At 40.6% G+C, this 19,028-nt stretch overlaps 1 protein-coding gene across 1 annotated transcript; it reads right to left on the minus strand.

The window, feature by feature from the left end:
* Positions 1 to 15,724: 15,724 nt before the first annotated feature.
* LOC124182774 lies at positions 15,725 to 18,078 on the minus strand. The gene is made up of 4 exons (XM_046570442.1): positions 17,957 to 18,078; positions 17,260 to 17,430; positions 16,713 to 16,982; positions 15,725 to 16,024 (listed from the first exon to the last, which is right to left on the minus strand). The coding sequence occupies exons 1-4, from the start codon at positions 17,999 to 18,001 to the stop codon at positions 15,821 to 15,823; spliced, it is 690 nt and encodes a 229-aa protein (XP_046426398.1). The 5' UTR covers positions 18,002 to 18,078; the 3' UTR covers positions 15,725 to 15,820.
* Positions 18,079 to 19,028: the final 950 nt, after the last annotated feature.

Genomic DNA, 19,028 nt, shown 5'->3' on the forward strand with positions numbered 1-19,028 from the left:
AATAAAATTATATGCGTGCATATATTATGTAGATTGTAAAGATGAGAATTCAATGAAAATAATGAGAAAATAACAAAAAAAAAAAAAAGAAACATGCATGTACGTCAAATTACGACGTTTGAAATTCGAAACGATCCTCCACCAAACTCCGCAGTATATTTTTTTTTTTTTTTGTATTTCTTCTCCGGTACACAAACTGCTCCATTTTGACCAACTCTTTTCGAAATATTAGATTTTCATCTTGCCAATCGATGCACGGTTTTACTCTAACTTTTCGTCGACGTTTTCTAACGGTATACGAGGATATTTTCGTTGAGATCGAATGAGTATTATCAAACTGAGCGGAGGAAAAAATAGAGTACAGTAATGATAATTTTTATTTTCTTCAACGGAGAAACGATGTGAACTCCACACAAGACTGAGGAGCTTGTAAATAGAGGACAGATAATATAGAGCTGGGGAATTAGCCGTATTTGATATTATTAGCATGTAAGAAATGAAAAGGAAACAAAATATGTAACATTGAGATGGTTTGACAAACAGGAGATGGAAATTATTGTAAGTTTAACAACAATAAATGCAACTGTGCACTGAACAATGATTATTATTGTCGAACGAGATACTTCGTCAATATTAAATTGTATATAAGAAACAACGTTATTCCATAAATCGAAAACGCTATGTAAAAGAATCAGGTTTCGTGACAACATTACCGCTCTTTGATTGAAATTATTGGTACCTTCGTTCGGCATATTTTTTCCACTTCCGCTTCTTCAATAGTGAGAATGAGATAAATTTATGTAGATGAATGATGAGAAGTGTGAACGTTTAATAGTTTGGGAACGTTTCAGTAACAGTGTCTTGAATACCATGCTCTGTTTAAATATGGAACAGGTAATGCTGAATGTGCACCAAACATTACAAGTGTGAGCAGAATTGATGTTATTATTTTGCGATAAAAAAGTAGCAAGAAAGATACATTCATATGATGTATGAACCGAGTTGTACATCGATAGGTTTAAGATGGGGCAAATGATATGTCACAAATTATGTAATTTGAGAAAAGATATATATTGCAGTGTAATAGAACCATATTGTATTGTTTTAGTAAGATGAATAAAAACAACAATGATAATCTAATACTGCATTTGTGTTACATGCTACTATCGTTATAAGTATTACCTACGACAACAAAGAGTGTCGCAAAATTCATTCTGGCACGACTGAGAATCGGCTTAATTTCGACTAAAGAAATCTGAAGGGCCTCGACTTTTTTGGCGATTTTCAGATCCCGGAAAATTTTTGCTCACAACACGGTTTGCAGAAGTGTTCCTCGACTGATTGGACCCTCAGGAACGCAGCAAACGTAGAGAAAAGAGCGTTGTATCAACGGGAGCGAAACGACGCTTCAAATTTTTCGTTTTTCGGCTCTAACTTCTTATCCGCTGATCACGGCGTATTTTTTGACTTTTGCTTGCCTTGATTTTTTTCATTTTTCGACCAAAAAATTTTTGGTCTTAGATTCGAATTTCACGACTCTTTTCTGACTAATTGAATGCCCAGGAACTCAGAAAACGCAGCGAAAAGAACGTGGGATCAACAGGAGAGAAATTACGAAGGAAAGAGCACCTGCTGAAAAATGTCGAAAACACAGGTCCTCGTTTTTTGGCTGTCACTTCTGATCCGTCGATCGCAGCGTATTGGGACTGCGCCCAATCGATTTCTCTCGCAAAATTACGTCGGAATAGTGCCAGAAAGAATGCGTTCCAGCACTTTTCAGAATCGCTCAAATTTTCGCCAAAAATACAAAGGGGTTAGCCTTACTTTTTTTTCATTTTTTGACCAAAAAATTTTTGGTCTCAGTTTCGATTTGTATGACCCTTTCCTGACTAATTGGACCCCCAGGAACTCAGAAAACGCAGCGAAAAGAACGTGGGATCAACAGGAGAGAAATTACGAAGGAAAAAGCACCTGCTGAAAAATGTCGAAAATACAGGTCCTCGTTTTTTGGCTGTCACTTCTGATCCGTCGATCGCAGCGTATTGGGACTGCGCCCAATCGATTTCTCTCGCAAAATTACGTCGGAATAGTGCCAGAAAGAATGCGTTCCAGCACTTTTCAGAATCGCTCAAATTTTCGCCAAAAATACAAAGCCTTACTTTTTTTTCATTTTTTGACCAAAAAATTTTTGGTCTCAGATTCGATTTGTATGACCCTTTCCTGACTAATTGGACCCCCAGGAACTCAGAAAACGCAGCGAAAAGAACGTGGGATCAACAGGAGAGAAATTACGAAGGAAAAAGCACCTGCTGAAAAATGTCGAAAACACAGGTCCTCGTTTTTTGGCTGTCACTTCTGATCCGTCGATCGCAGCGTATTGGGACTGCGCCCAATCGATTTCTCTCGCAAAATTACGTCGGAATAGTGCCAGAAAGAATGCGTTCCAGCACTTTTCAGAATCGCTCAAATTTTCGCCAAAAATACAAAGGGGTTAGCCTTACTTTTTTTTCATTTTTTGACCAAAAAATTTTTCGTCTTAGATTCGAATTTCACGACTCTTTTCTGACTAATTGGATGCCCAGGAACTCAGAAGACGCAGCGAAAAGAACGTGGGATCAACAGGAGAGAAATTACGAAGGAAAAAGCACCTGCTGAAAAATGTCGAAAATACAGGTCCTCGTTTTTTGGCTGTCACTTCTGATCCGTCGATCGCAGCGTATTGGGACTGCGCCCAATCGATTTCTCTCGCAAAATTACGTCGGAATAGTGCCAGAAAGAACGCGTTCCAGCACTTTTCAGAATCGCTCAAATTTTCGCCAAAAATACAAAGGGGTTAGCCTTACTTTTTTTTCATTTTTTGACCAAAAAATTTTTCGTCTTAGATTCGAATTTCACGACTCTTTTCTGACTAATTGGATGCCCAGGAACTCAGAAGACGCAGCGAAAAGAACGTGGGATCAACAGGAGAGAAATTACGAAGGAAAAAGCACCTGCTGAAAAATGTCGAAAATACAGGTCCTCGTTTTTTGGCTGTCACTTCTGATCCGTCGATCGCAGCGTATTGGGACTGCGCCCAATCGATTTCTCTCGCAAAATTACGTCGGAATAGTGCCAGAAAGAATGCGTTCCAGCACTTTTCAGAATCGCTCAAATTTTCGCCAAAAATACAAAGGGGTTAGCCTTACTTTTTTTTCATTTTTTGACCAAAAAATTTTTGGTCTCAGTTTCGATTTGTATGACCCTTTCCTGACTAATTGGACCCCCAGGAACTCAGAAAACGCAGCGAAAAGAACGTGGGATCAACAGGAGAGAAATTACGAAGGAAAAAGCACCTGCTGAAAAATGTCGAAAATACAGGTCCTCGTTTTTTGGCTGTCACTTCTGATCCGTCGATCGCAGCGTATTGGGACTGCGCCCAATCGATTTCTCTCGCAAAATTACGTCGGAATAGTGCCAGAAAGAATGCGTTCCAGCACTTTTCAGAATCGCTCAAATTTTCGCCAAAAATACAAAGCCTTACTTTTTTTTCATTTTTTGACCAAAAAATTTTTGGTCTCAGATTCGATTTGTATGACCCTTTCCTGACTAATTGGACCCCCAGGAACTCTGAAAACGCAGCGAAAAGAACGTGGGATCAACAGGAGAGAAATTACGAAGGAAAAAGCACCTGCTGAAAAATGTCGAAAACACAGGTCCTCGTTTTTTGGCTGTCACTTCTGATCCGTCGATCGCAGCGTATTGGGACTGCGCCCAATCGATTTCTCTCGCAAAATTACGTCGGAATAGTGCCAGAAAGAATGCGTTCCAGCACTTTTCAGAATCGCTCAAATTTTCGCCAAAAATACAAAGGGGTTAGCCTTACTTTTTTTTCATTTTTTGACCAAAAAATTTTTCGTCTTAGATTCGAATTTCACGACTTTTTTCTGACTAATTGGATGCCCAGGAACTCAGAAAACGCAGCGAAAAGAACGTGGGATCAACAGGAGAGAAATTACGAAGGAAAAAGCACCTGCTGAAAAATGTCGAAAACACAGGTCCTCGTTTTTTGGCTGTCACTTCTGATCCGTCGATCGCAGCGTATTGGGACTGCGCCCAATCGATTTCTCTCGCAAAATTACGTCGGAATAGTGCCAGAAAGAATGCGTTCCAGCACTTTTCAGAATCGCTCAAATTTTCGCCAAAAATACAAAGGGGTTAGCCTTACTTTTTTTTCATTTTTTGACCAAAAAATTTTTCGTCTTAGATTCGAATTTCACGACTCTTTTCTGACTAATTGGATGCCCAGGAACTCAGAAAACGCAGCGAAAAGAACGTGGGATCAACAGGAGAGAAATTACGAACGAAAAAGCACCTGCTGAAAAATGTCGAAAATGCAGGTCCTCGTTTTTTGGCTGTCACTTCTGATCCGTCGATCGCAGCGTATTGGGACTGCGCCCAATCGATTTCTCTCGCAAAATTACGTCGGAATAGTGCCAGAAAGAATGCGTTCCAGCACTTTTCAGAATCGCTCAAATTTTCGCCAAAAATACAAAGGGGTTAGCCTTACTTTTTTTTCATTTTTTGACCAAAAAATTTTTCGTCTTAGATTCGAATTTCACGACTCTTTTCTGACTAATTGGATGCCCAGGAACTCAGAAAACGCAGCGAAAAGAACGTGGGATCAACAGGAGAGAAATTACGAAGGAAAAAGCACCTGCTGAAAAATGTCGAAAATACAGGTCCTCGTTTTTTGGCTGTCACTTCTGATCCGTCGATCGCAGCGTATTGGGACTGCGCCCAATCGATTTCTCTCGCAAAATTACGTCGGAATAGTGCCAGAAAGAATGCGTTCCAGCACTTTTCAGAATCGCTCAAATTTTCGCCAAAAATACAAAGGGGTTAGCCTTACTTTTTTTTCATTTTTTGACCAAAAAATTTTTGGTCTCAGATTCGATTTGTATGACCCTTTCCTGACTAATTGGACCCCCAGGAACTCAGAAAACGCAGCGAAAAGAACGTGGGATCAACAGGAGAGAAATTACGAAGGAAAAAGCACCTGCTGAAAAATGTCGAAAATACAGGTCCTCGTTTTTTGGCTGTCACTTCTGATCCGTCGATCGCAGCGTATTGGGACTGCGCCCAATCGATTTCTCTCGCAAAATTACGTCGGAATAGTGCCAGAAAGAATGCGTTCCAGCACTTTTCAGAATCGCTCAAATTTTCGCCAAAAATACAAAGCCTTACTTTTTTTTCATTTTTTGACCAAACAATTTTTGGTCTCAGATTCGATTTGTATGACCCTTTCCTGACTAATTGGACCCCCAGGAACTCAGAAAACGCAGCGAAAAGAACGTGGGATCAACAGGAGAGAAATTACGAAGGAAAAAGCACCTGCTGAAAAATGTCGAAAACACAGGTCCTCGTTTTTTGGCTGTCACTTCTGATCCGTCGATCGCAGCGTATTGGGACTGCGCCCAATCGATTTCTCTCGCAAAATTACGTCGGAATAGTGCCAGAAAGAATGCGTTCCAGCACTTTTCAGAATCGCTCAAATTTTCGCCAAAAATACAAAGGGGTTAGCCTTACTTTTTTTTCATTTTTTGACCAAAAAATTTTTGGTCTCAGATTCGATTTGTATGACCCTTTCCTGACTAATTGGACCCCCAGGAACTCAGAAAACGCAGCGAAAAGAACGTGGGATCAACAGGAGAGAAATTACGAAGGAAAAAGCACCTGCTGAAAAATGTCGAAAACACAGGTCCTCGTTTTTTGGCTGTCACTTCTGATCCGTCGATCGCAGCGTATTGGGACTGCGCCCAATCGATTTCTCTCGCAAAATTACGTCGGAATAGTGCCAGAAAGAATGCGTTCCAGCACTTTTCAGAATCGCTCAAATTTTCGCCAAAAATACAAAGGGGTTAGCCTTACTTTTTTTTCATTTTTTGACCAAAAAATTTTTCGTCTTAGATTCGAATTTCACGACTTTTTTCTGACTAATTGGATGCCCAGGAACTCAGAAAACGCAGCGAAAAGAACGTGGGATCAACAGGAGAGAAATTACGAAGGAAAAAGCACCTGCTGAAAAATGTCGAAAATACAGGTCCTCGTTTTTTGGCTGTCACTTCTGATCCGTCGATCGCAGCGTATTGGGACTGCGCCCAATCGATTTCTCTCGCAAAATTACGTCGGAATAGTGCCAGAAAGAATGCGTTCCAGCACTTTTCAGAATCGCTCAAATTTTCGCCAAAAATACAAAGGGGTTAGCCTTACTTTTTTTTCATTTTTTGACCAAAAAATTTTTGGTCTCAGTTTCGATTTGTATGACTCTTTCCTGACTAATTGGACCCCCAGGAACTCAGAAAACGCAGCGAAAAGAACGTGGGATCAACAGGAGAGAAATTACGAAGGAAAAAGCACCTGCTGAAAAATGTCGAAAATACAGGTCCTCGTTTTTTGGCTGTCACTTCTGATCCGTCGATCGCAGCGTATTGGGACTGCGCCCAATCGATTTCTCTCGCAAAATTACGTCGGAATAGTGCCAGAAAGAATGCGTTCCAGCACTTTTTAGAATCGCTCAAATTTTCGCCAAAAATACAAAGGGGTTAGCCTTACTTTTTTTTCATTTTTTGACCAAAAAATTTTTGGTCTCAGATTCGATTTGTATGACCCTTTCCTGACTAATTGGACCCCCAGGAACTCAGAAAACGCAGCGAAAAGAACGTGGGATCAACAGGAGAGAAATTACGAAGGAAAAAGCACCTGCTGAAAAATGTCGAAAACACAGGTCCTCGTTTTTTGGCTGTCACTTCTGATCCGTCGATCGCAGCGTATTGGGACTGCGCCCAATCGATTTCTCTCGCAAAATTACGTCGGAATAGTGCCAGAAAGAATGCGTTCCAGCACTTTTCAGAATCGCTCAAATTTTCGCCAAAAATACAAAGGGGTTAGCCTTACTTTTTTTTCATTATTTGACCAAAAAATTTTTCGTCTTGGATTCGAATTTCACGACTCTTTTCTGACTAATTGGATGCCCAGGAACTCAGAAAACGCAGCGAAAAGAACGTGGGATCAACAGGAGAGAAATTACGAAGGAAAAAGCACCTGCTGAGAAATGTCGAAAACACAGGTCCTCGTTTTTTGGCTGTCACTTCTGATCCGTCGATCGCAGCGTATTGGGACTGCGCCCAATCGATTTCTCTCGCAAAATTACGTCGGAATAGTGCCAGAAAGAATGCGTTCCAGCACTTTTCAGAATCGCTCAAATTTTCGCCAAAAATACAAAGGGGTTAGCCTTACTTTTTTTTCATTTTTTGACCAAAAAATTTTTGGTCTCAGATTCGATTTGTATGACCCTTTCCTGACTAATTGGACCCCCAGGAACTCAGAAAACGCAGCGAAAAGAACGTGGGATCAACAGGAGAGAAATTACGAAGGAAAAAGCACCTGCTGAAAAATGTCGAAAACACAGGTCCTCGTTTTTTGGCTGTCACTTCTGATCCGTCGATCGCAGCGTATTGGGACTGCGCCCAATCGATTTCTCTCGCAAAATTACGTCGGAATAGTGCCAGAAAGAATGCGTTCCAGCACTTTTCAGAATCGCTCAAATTTTCGCCAAAAATACAAAGGGGTTAGCCTTACTTTTTTTTCATTTTTTGACCAAAAAATTTTTCGTCTTAGATTCGAATTTCACGACTCTTTTCTGACTAATTGGATGCCCAGGAACTCAGAAAACGCAGCGAAAAGAACGTGGGATCAACAGGAGAGAAATTACGAAGGAAAAAGCACCTGCTGAAAAATGTCGAAAACACAGGTCCTCGTTTTTTGGCTGTCACTTCTGATCCGTCGATCGCAGCGTATTGGGACTGCGCCCAATCGATTTCTCTCGCAAAATTACGTCGGAATAGTGCCAGAAAGAATGCGTTCCAGCACTTTTCAGAATCGCTCAAATTTTCGCCAAAAATACAAAGGGGTTAGCCTTACTTTTTTTTCATTTTTTGACCAAAAAATTTTTCGTCTTAGATTCGAATTTCACGACTCTTTTCTGACTAATTGGATGCCCAGGAACTCAGAAAACGCAGCGAAAAGAACGTGGGATCAACAGGAGAGAAATTACGAAGGAAAAAGCACCTGCTGAAAAATGTCGAAAACACAGGTCCTCGTTTTTTGGCTGTCACTTCTGATCCGTCGATCGCAGCGTATTGGGACTGCGCCCAATCGATTTCTCTCGCAAAATTACGTCGGAATAGTGCCAGAAAGAATGCGTTCCAGCACTTTTCAGAATCGCTCAAATTTCCGCCAAAAATACAAAGGGGTTAGCCTTACTTTTTTTTCATTTTTTGACCAAAAAATTTTTCGTCTTAGATTCGAATTTCACGACTCTTTTCTGACTAATTGGATGCCCAGGAACTCAGAAAACGCAGCGAAAAGAACGTGGGATCAACAGGAGAGAAATTACGAAGGAAAAAGCACCTGCTGAAAAATGTCGAAAATACAGGTCCTCGTTTTTTGGCTGTCACTTCTGATCCGTCGATCGCAGCGTATTGGGACTGCGCCCAATCGATTTCTCTCGCAAAATTACGTCGGAATAGTGCCAGAAAGAATGCGTTCCAGCACTTTTCAGAATCGCTCAAATTTTCGCCAAAAATACAAAGGGGTTAGCCTTACTTTTTTTTCATTATTTGACCAAAAAATTTTTCGTCTTAGATTCGAATTTCACGACTCTTTTCTGACTAATTGGATGCCCAGGAACTCAGAAAACGCAGCGAAAAGAACGTGGGATCAACAAGAGAGAAATTACGAAGGAAAAAGCACCTGCTGAAAAATGTCGAAAATACAGGTCCTCGTTTTTTGGCTGTCACTTCTGATCCGCCGATCGCAGCGTATTGGGACTGCGCCCAATCGATTTCTCTCGCAAAATTACGTCGGAATAGTGCCAGAAAGAATGCGTTCCAGCACTTTTCAGAATCGCTCAAATTTTCGCCAAAAATACAAAGGGGTTAGCCTTACCTTTTTTTCATTTTTTGACCAAAAAATTTTTCGTCTTAGATTCGAATTTCACGACTCTTTTCTGACTAATTGGATGCCCAGGAACTCAGAAAACGCAGCGAAAAGAACGTGGGATCAACAGGAGAGAAATTACGAAGGAAAAAGCACCTGCTGAAAAATGTCGAAAACACAGGTCCTCGTTTTTTGGCTGTCACTTCTGATCCGTCGATCGCAGCGTATTGGGACTGCGCCCAATCGATTTCTCTCGCAAAATTACGTCGGAATAGTGCCAGAAAGAATGCGTTCCAGCACTTTTCAGAATCGCTCAAATTTTCGCCAAAAATACAAAGGGGTTAGCCTTACTTTTTTTTCATTTTTTGACCAAAAAATTTTTCGTCTTAGATTCGAATTTCACGACTCTTTTCTGACTAATTGGATGCCCAGGAACTCAGAAAACGCAGCGAAAAGAACGTGGGATCAACAGGAGAGAAATTACGAAGGAAAAAGCACCTGCTGAAAAATGTCGAAAACACAGGTCCTCGTTTTTTGGCTGTCACTTCTGATCCGTCGATCGCAGCGTATTGGGACTGCGCCCAATCGATTTCTCTCGCAAAATTACGTCGGAATAGTGCCAGAAAGAATGCGTTCCAGCACTTTTCAGAATCGCTCAAATTTCCGCCAAAAATACAAAGGGGTTAGCCTTACTTTTTTTTCATTTTTTGACCAAAAAATTTTTCGTCTTAGATTCGAATTTCACGACTCTTTTCTGACTAATTGGATGCCCAGGAACTCAGAAAACGCAGCGAAAAGAACGTGGGATCAACAGGAGAGAAATTACGAAGGAAAAAGCACCTGCTGAAAAATGTCGAAAATACAGGTCCTCGTTTTTTGGCTGTCACTTCTGATCCGTCGATCGCAGCGTATTGGGACTGCGCCCAATCGATTTCTCTCGCAAAATTACGTCGGAATAGTGCCAGAAAGAATGCGTTCCAGCACTTTTCAGAATCGCTCAAATTTTCGCCAAAAATACAAAGGGGTTAGCCTTACTTTTTTTTCATTATTTGACCAAAAAATTTTTCGTCTTAGATTCGAATTTCACGACTCTTTTCTGACTAATTGGATGCCCAGGAACTCAGAAAACGCAGCGAAAAGAACGTGGGATCAACAGGAGAGAAATTACGAAGGAAAAAGCACCTGCTGAAAAATGTCGAAAATACAGGTCCTCGTTTTTTGGCTGTCACTTCTGATCCGTCGATCGCAGCGTATTGGGACTGCGCCCAATCGATTTCTCTCGCAAAATTACGTCGGAATAGTGCCAGAAAGAATGCGTTCCAGCACTTTTCAGAATCGCTCAAATTTTCGCCAAAAATACAAAGGGGTTAGCCTTACTTTTTTTTCATTTTTTGACCAAAAAATTTTTGGTCTCAGATTCGATTTTTATGACCCTTTCCTGACTAATTGGACCCCCAGGAACTCAGAAAACGCAGCGAAAAGAACGTGGGATCAACAGGAGAGAAATTACGAAGGAAAAAGCACCTGCTGAAAAATGTCGAAAACACAGGTCCTCGTTTTTTGGCTGTCACTTCTGATCCGTCGATCGCAGCGTATTGGGACTGCGCCCAATCGATTTCTCTCGCAAAATTACGTCGGAATAGTGCCAGAAAGAATGCGTTCCAGCACTTTTCAGAATCGCTCAAATTTTCGCCAAAAATACAAAGGGGTTAGCCTTACTTTTTTTTCATTTTTTGACCAAAAAATTTTTCGTCTTAGATTCGAATTTCACGACTCTTTTCTGACTAATTGGATGCCCAGGAACTCAGAAAACGCAGCGAAAAGAACGTGGGATCAACAGGAGAGAAATTACGAAGGAAAAAGCACCTGCTGAAAAATGTCGAAAATACAGGTCCTCGTTTTTTGGCTGTCACTTCTGATCCGTCGATCGCAGCGTATTGGGACTGCGCCCAATCGATTTCTCTCGCAAAATTACGTCGGAATAGTGCCAGAAAGAATGCGTTCCAGCACTTTTCAGAATCGCTCAAATTTTCGCCAAAAATACAAAGGGGTTAGCCTTACTTTTTTTTCATTTTTTGACCAAAAAATTTTTGGTCTCAGATTCGATTTGTATGACCCTTTCCTGACTAATTGGACCCCCAGGAACTCAGAAAACGCAGCGAAAAGAACGTGGGATCAACAGGAGAGAAATTACGAAGGAAAAAGCACCTGCTGAAAAATGTCGAAAATACAGGTCCTCGTTTTTTGGCTGTCACTTCTGATCCGTCGATCGCAGCGTATTGGGACTGCGCCCAATCGATTTCTCTCGCAAAATTACGTCGGAATAGTGCCAGAAAGAATGCGTTCCAGCACTTTTCAGAATCGCTCAAATTTCCGCCAAAAATACAAAGGGGTTAGCCTTACTTTTTTTTCATTTTTTGACCAAAAAATTTTTCGTCTTAGATTCGAATTTCACGACTCTTTTCTGACTAATTGGATGCCCAGGAACTCAGAAAACGCAGCGAAAAGAACGTGGGATCAACAGGAGAGAAATTACGAAGGAAAAAGCACCTGCTGAAAAATGTCGAAAATACAGGTCCTCGTTTTTTGGCTGTCACTTCTGATCCGTCGATCGCAGCGTATTGGGACTGCGCCCAATCGATTTCTCTCGCAAAATTACGTCGGAATAGTGCCAGAAAGAATGCGTTCCAGCACTTTTCAGAATCGCTCAAATTTTCGCCAAAAATACAAAGGGGTTAGCCTTACTTTTTTTTCATTATTTGACCAAAAAATTTTTCGTCTTAGATTCGAATTTCACGACTCTTTTCTGACTAATTGGATGCCCAGGAACTCAGAAAACGCAGCGAAAAGAACGTGGGATCAACAGGAGAGAAATTACGAAGGAAAAAGCACCTGCTGAAAAATGTCGAAAATACAGGTCCTCGTTTTTTGGCTGTCACTTCTGATCCGTCGATCGCAGCGTATTGGGACTGCGCCCAATCGATTTCTCTCGCAAAATTACGTCGGAATAGTGCCAGAAAGAATGCGTTCCAGCACTTTTCAGAATCGCTCAAATTTTCGCCAAAAATACAAAGGGGTTAGCCTTACTTTTTTTTCATTTTTTGACCAAAAAATTTTTCGTCTTAGATTCGAATTTCACGACTCTTTTCTGACTAATTGGATGCCCAGGAACTCAGAAAACGCAGCGAAAAGAACGTGGGATCAACAGGAGAGAAATTACGAAGGAAAAAGCACCTGCTGAAAAATGTCGAAAACACAGGTCCTCGTTTTTTGGCTGTCACTTCTGATCCGTCGATCGCAGCGTATTGGGACTGCGCCCAATCGATTTCTCTCGCAAAATTACGTCGGAATAGTGCCAGAAAGAATGCGTTCCAGCACTTTTCAGAATCGCTCAAATTTTCGCCAAAAATACAAAGGGGTTAGCCTTACTTTTTTTTCATTTTTTGACCAAAAAATTTTTCGTCTTAGATTCGAATTTCACGACTCTTTTCTGACTAATTGGATGCCCAGGAACTCAGAAAACGCAGCGAAAAGAACGTGGGATCAACAGGAGAGAAATTACGAAGGAAAAAGCACCTGCTGAAAAATGTCGAAAACACAGGTCCTCGTTTTTTGGCTGTCACTTCTGATCCGTCGATCGCAGCGTATTGGGACTGCGCCCAATCGATTTCTCTCGCAAAATTACGTCGGAATAGTGCCAGAAAGAATGCGTTCCAGCACTTTTCAGAATCGCTCAAATTTCCGCCAAAAATACAAAGGGGTTAGCCTTACTTTTTTTTCATTTTTTGACCAAAAAATTTTTCGTCTTAGATTCGAATTTCACGACTCTTTTCTGACTAATTGGATGCCCAGGAACTCAGAAAACGCAGCGAAAAGAACGTGGGATCAACAGGAGAGAAATTACGAAGGAAAAAGCACCTGCTGAAAAATGTCGAAAATACAGGTCCTCGTTTTTTGGCTGTCACTTCTGATCCGTCGATCGCAGCGTATTGGGACTGCGCCCAATCGATTTCTCTCGCAAAATTACGTCGGAATAGTGCCAGAAAGAATGCGTTCCAGCACTTTTCAGAATCGCTCAAATTTTCGCCAAAAATACAAAGGGGTTAGCCTTACTTTTTTTTCATTATTTGACCAAAAAATTTTTCGTCTTAGATTCGAATTTCACGACTCTTTTCTGACTAATTGGATGCCCAGGAACTCAGAAAACGCAGCGAAAAGAACGTGGGATCAACAAGAGAGAAATTACGAAGGAAAAAGCACCTGCTGAAAAATGTCGAAAATACAGGTCCTCGTTTTTTGGCTGTCACTTCTGATCCGCCGATCGCAGCGTATTGGGACTGCGCCCAATCGATTTCTCTCGCAAAATTACGTCGGAATAGTGCCAGAAAGAATGCGTTCCAGCACTTTTCAGAATCGCTCAAATTTTCGCCAAAAATACAAAGGGGTTAGCCTTACTTTTTTTTCATTTTTTGACCAAAAAATTTTTGGTCTCAGATTCGATTTGTATGACCCTTTCCTGACTAATTGGACCCCCAGGAACTCAGAAAACGCAGCGAAAAGAACGTGGGATCAACAGGAGAGAAATTACGAAGGAAAAAGCACCTGCTGAAAAATGTCGAAAACACAGGTCCTCGTTTTTTGGCTGTCACTTCTGATCCGTCGATCGCAGCGTATTGGGACTGCGCCCAATCGATTTCTCTCGCAAAATTACGTCGGAATAGTGCCAGAAAGAATGCGTTCCAGCACTTTTCAGAATCGCTCAAATTTTCGCCAAAAATACAAAGCCTTACTTTTTTTTCATTTTTTGACCAAAAAATTTTTCGTCTTAGATTCGAATTTCACGACTCTTTTCTGACTAATTGGATGCCCAGGAACTCAGAAAACGCAGCGAAAAGAACGTGGGATCAACAGGAGAGAAATTACGAAGGAAAAAGCACCTGCTGAAAAATGTCGAAAACACAGGTCCTCGTTTTTTGGCTGTCACTTCTGATCCGTCGATCGCAGCGTATTGGGACTGCGCCCAATCGATTTCTCTCGCAAAATTACGTCGGAATAGTGCCAGAAAGAATGCGTTCCAGCACTTTTCAGAATCGCTCAAATTTTCGCCAAAAATACAAAGGGGTTAGCCTTACTTTTTTTTCATTTTTTGACCAAAAAATTTTTCGTCTTAGATTCGAATTTCACGACTCTTTTCTGACTAATTGGATGCCCAGGAACTCAGAAAACGCAGCGAAAAGAACGTGGGATCAACAGGAGAGAAATTACGAAGGAAAAAGCACCTGCTGAAAAATGTCGAAAACACAGGTCCTCGTTTTTTGGCTGTCACTTCTGATCCGTCGATCGCAGCGTATTGGGACTGCGCCCAATCGATTTCTCTCGCAAAATTACGTCGGAATAGTGCCAGAAAGAATGCGTTCCAGCACTTTTCAGAATCGCTCAAATTTTCGCCAAAAATACAAAGGGGTTAGCCTTACTTTTTTTTCATTTTTTGACCAAAAAATTTTTCGTCTTAGATTCGAATTTCACGACTCTTTTCTGACTAATTGGATGCCCAGGAACTCAGAAAACGCAGCGAAAAGAACGTGGGATCAACAGGAGAGAAATTACGAAGGAAAAAGCACCTGCTGAAAAATGTCGAAAACACAGGTCCTCGTTTTTTGGCTGTCACTTCTGATCCGTCGATCGCAGCGTATTGGGACTGCGCCCAATCGATTTCTCTCGCAAAATTACGTCGGAATAGTGCCAGAAAGAATGCGTTCCAGCACTTTTCAGAATCGCTCAAATTTTCCGCCAAAAATGCGAAGGGGTAAGCTTTGCTTTTCATGCGTGTTTTAGAGTTCGGAAACATCATGTCTCAGAATCGTTTAGCAGGATACAGTAACGACTCACTAGACCCTCAGGAAAACGTAAAAGGACAACAGCCAATCGGAAAACACGATAAAAAAAACCGCACGACCAGCCGCTTAGAAATAAGGCAGAAAAACTTACTCAGGAAGTCTCTTCGACTATTAATTTTTTCTATTATTCTTCCCTGAAAACACGACACGGTCACGAATATAAGTCACTTGAAATCAATATCAGCTCTGATATGGAATCTCGTGCTGAGATATTTATATTTCTCGATTTGACCCATCAAATCCGAGCACGGCACAGTCCTGAACGACCCACGTCGAGCTTACTGATTCACTAGTGATTCGAAGGTCGCAGGTTTAATTGATGAAACAACTAATTCCGAAAATACGGTTAATTGCCATATTACTAGAAAATTATACTCGCCTTACGGGCGGCTAGGAACATCATTTGCGATATGAAAATATTCCCGCCCGATTTCGAGAGAACTGGACGTGGTTTTAGTCCCGAGAGAGAAACAATATTCGGGAAAACTCCAAACTTCGTTACCGAACAATGCGTTATCTATATATCCTTCGTCAATGAAGCTATTTTAATATCTTTGCATCGATGGAGTCAAAAACCGTGTTTATAAGATTTTAAGGGACTTAATTCCGACGGGACCGTACTTTGATCGAAAGTCCATTCTCTCACAACCGTATCCCTGTTGTATTCAACTCGTTCCGGGTGATCGAAGTATTTTCAACAATTGTTATCCGTGCCAGACACGAGGATCGATGTCATAACGGCATAAGGTTGATGGGAAAAAGATTTACCATGGTGATGAACATCACATTTCACACAAGACAAGCAAGGTCGATGACGTTTTTGGTGCGGAGTATATGAGGGTCAGAAATACTGCAATGATATTATTTTTTATTTATAGCCAAATTCCGATACATTCAGAACGATGGACCTGACATCGTTGCAACTTGTGTCACTGATGAAGAATTCCTTAAGATTCCGACGTCACTTCTGATACACATTCCTCTGCTGTTTCGTACGCCGCCTTCATGTCAGTCGCGTAGGTTGCCACTCCGGCCGTTTCGCTGCACTGTGAGTATTCATCCGCAAAGTCGGTTGTTTCTGTCAGGAAAGTAGACGCGTCAGAAAGGATGGTTGACCAATTGCTCATGTCAGAGACCATCTCCGTGTCGATCTAAAAAGCATGATGAAAATATTATTTCGGATTGATATGTTTCACGTATTTTGTAGGTTTTGATGAGAGTATATTGGATGTCTTGGATGGAGATTGTCGGAGACTTGCTACTATTACAGACTAGCAAAATAATTGCGGTAACCTGGCTTTGCAAGGTTCGAAACGCCACGTACACGTTGCAAAATGCTTCAGACTTCTACAATTCAACGTCATATTTTCTACGTATGCTTGCAATATCGCTTCAACGATGGATCGATGCGTACATCCGTGTAGTGAATAGACTTTTATCCGTTTCGTTCATCCATTGCTTTAGGAGTCATTATTCTCTGAGGCTTGAATGCAACTACGATCGATTGAAAGATATGCCGAATGATTGAACCGTTAGAAATCGCCAATCATATACGTGAGCACAAGATTATATCGATAGCAGCACACCATCGACCTAGTATTCGGTACACAAGGATCCAGGGAAATGTATTACCGATCTAAATAGTTCGACAAAAAGTAGTACGAAACACGTTTCAAAAATATAATCGATATTTGATTGGCAGAAATTGCGATGGCAAAGAAAGCTCGACAATGAAACGAAATCAATCGGGATCGCGTAGAGTTTTCTCTGATATACTTGCGGAGGGTTGGGGTAAAAATACATATGAATTTTATGGAAAAACTACAAGAGTTTACTAACCGTTGCGACACAAGACCAGAAGGTCAAGATACTGTCAGCGTCGCAGTCAGAAACTTCTTCCAAGAGGTTCTTGACACTGGACGTCACATTGTTGAGCTTGGCCTTGAAGGTGTTAGCATCAGCTTGAGCCAGAGCCTCCACCTTGTTGATGCATGTGGTTGCATTGGCCAAAATTGATTCACCTTTGCTCGACGCACTCGAAAACGCCGTTTCGCACGAGCTTACATCTCCAGATACATTCTCAACCAAGGAATCGTAATCCGCTTGATACTGTTTCGTGTGCAAAGTGTTGTGCATGTAACAGAAGTAATTTTTTTTTTTACAATTGAGAAGAAAAATTAATCGGCACATCTTAACGCAAATAACGTGAATATGCATGTACGTATACTGTATACGGCTTAAAGCTTGATAAAACCCTGAAAATTGATCTTAACTCTGGAAAATTTTTTTTTTATGCAAAGCGATGACTTTGGACGCGTCGCGTCTTCGGGTCTTTTCGGATTTTTGAGTTTGTTTGAAATTGTTAGGTAATTGTTTTCCAGCTTACCTCTGCAGCCACCTCATTTATTGTGCTGCTTGCCGAGCTGATTGCTGATTTGCTACTTTCCTCCATATTTGTTATTATGGTTTCCAGCTCAGTCTGATACTCCTCAATTTGGGTCAGTACCTCATTCAACTCCTCCTTCATTACCGTAGATAGACTCGACCCGTGGATACCCTGAAAATCATGTCCGTCAAGAACACGTGAAATTTTTGTGAAGTTGAAATAAGCTGAGTAAAGACTAACTGTAAACCCTCCGATTTACGCGAGTTATGCTGGAAATCTAAGATATTTTTTTTCTGCTTGGATTTACGAGCTGGATCGGTAATTTATTATTGTTAGCGTAAAATATCACTGGCATCAATATTAAAACGAAACAATAAACCACACCGAGCTCGCTGAACGGATTTGCTAATATTCGTTACACTGTCGGTGTACAATAATCGCAGAGAAGTTTATTGCTTACAAAAAATAACCAATCCGTGCGAAACAAATTTTTCAACAATATTTTCACATTACGTATTGTGTCTAGATATTGAAGCGATTAGAAAAGAATTTTTAGCATTTTTCACAGAAAATCGAAGACCTGAACAGCGGATAAATTTTCAAGCGAGTTGTTATTATTGTGTGGCAATTTTGCAAAGCTTCGCAACTTTTTCTTAAAAAACTTGAGATGTTATTCATTAGAATTTATTCTACTTACGGTAACGGTGACCAGAAGGCACAACGCAGTTGCGAATTTCATCATTTTGAGAGAGTTTAGTTGTGCAGAACAGACGTCAGCTGAACTCGAAAAAAATTTGATGCCTAGTGTCGGAAATCGGGACTTTATATACGCGACGGAACCAACGTGAGGCGCAAATTCAACACCTGCTCAAACTTTGAAATCGGCAAATGAAGTGTAAATGAACGTTAATCACCTTCTCGGATATTACAGCGTGATTATCACATGATCGAACAATTTGTAAATTGTGAAATACAGATGGTTGAAAACGCGGAAAGAAATTCTCGAAACTTTATTATACTCGTGAAAAATTTATTACCATTTCTTTGATAATAATTTTTCACCCGGTTTGCTAACTATTCGATCCAAGAAACGAAGCGATTCTACACAATCGATTTTAAAAACAGCTCCGTAACAAATTCTATGAAATTTTTGAAATGATATCAAAAAGTAAATCGCTCTCAACGCATATTACAGATGTATTATTATTGAATAAAATGTTTTTCCAAATTTATTGCGCATCTCTCTCAAGTCAATTTATCTCAATTTCCCATAAGAAAAAAGTTAGGGGTACGAATTTACACCCAATTTGGTTTTTTTCCGTGAGGGTCATCATTTGCGCGTCAATTTCATTTTATCTTTCAAGAAACTCGATCTTATAGCTTTACGTTCGGCGTTCTATATACTCACTCTAGGTCTTTAACAACACGGTAATTGTATTGAATTTCTGCTTAAATTGCTATCAATGAGGTTCAAGTTCTTTTCTTCAAATAAAAAGCAAACATCGTTCGCACAAAGATAATTTATTTGCATAAGTTTAGAAACAAACAACTTTTTACTATTTGAATGACTTTGGATCTGGTAAATAGAATTAGTCACACTGAGAAAAATTTCATTTATCATAGTAACTAGAAAAATTCGGTAAAACAGGTATCGTTAATAAAAACTGTTTGAATATTGTTGGAATTAGGAAAAACGAGGTACGCGTAACCATTTTGCGCTATTGTCGATCCTTTTTTGGTTATTGCAACGCAAAATCAGTTTCTGAGGT

This window comes from Neodiprion fabricii, chromosome 5 (genome assembly GCF_021155785.1).
Source record: "Neodiprion fabricii isolate iyNeoFabr1 chromosome 5, iyNeoFabr1.1, whole genome shotgun sequence".
In the NCBI taxonomy this organism is placed as follows: Eukaryota; Metazoa; Arthropoda; class Insecta; order Hymenoptera; family Diprionidae; genus Neodiprion; species Neodiprion fabricii.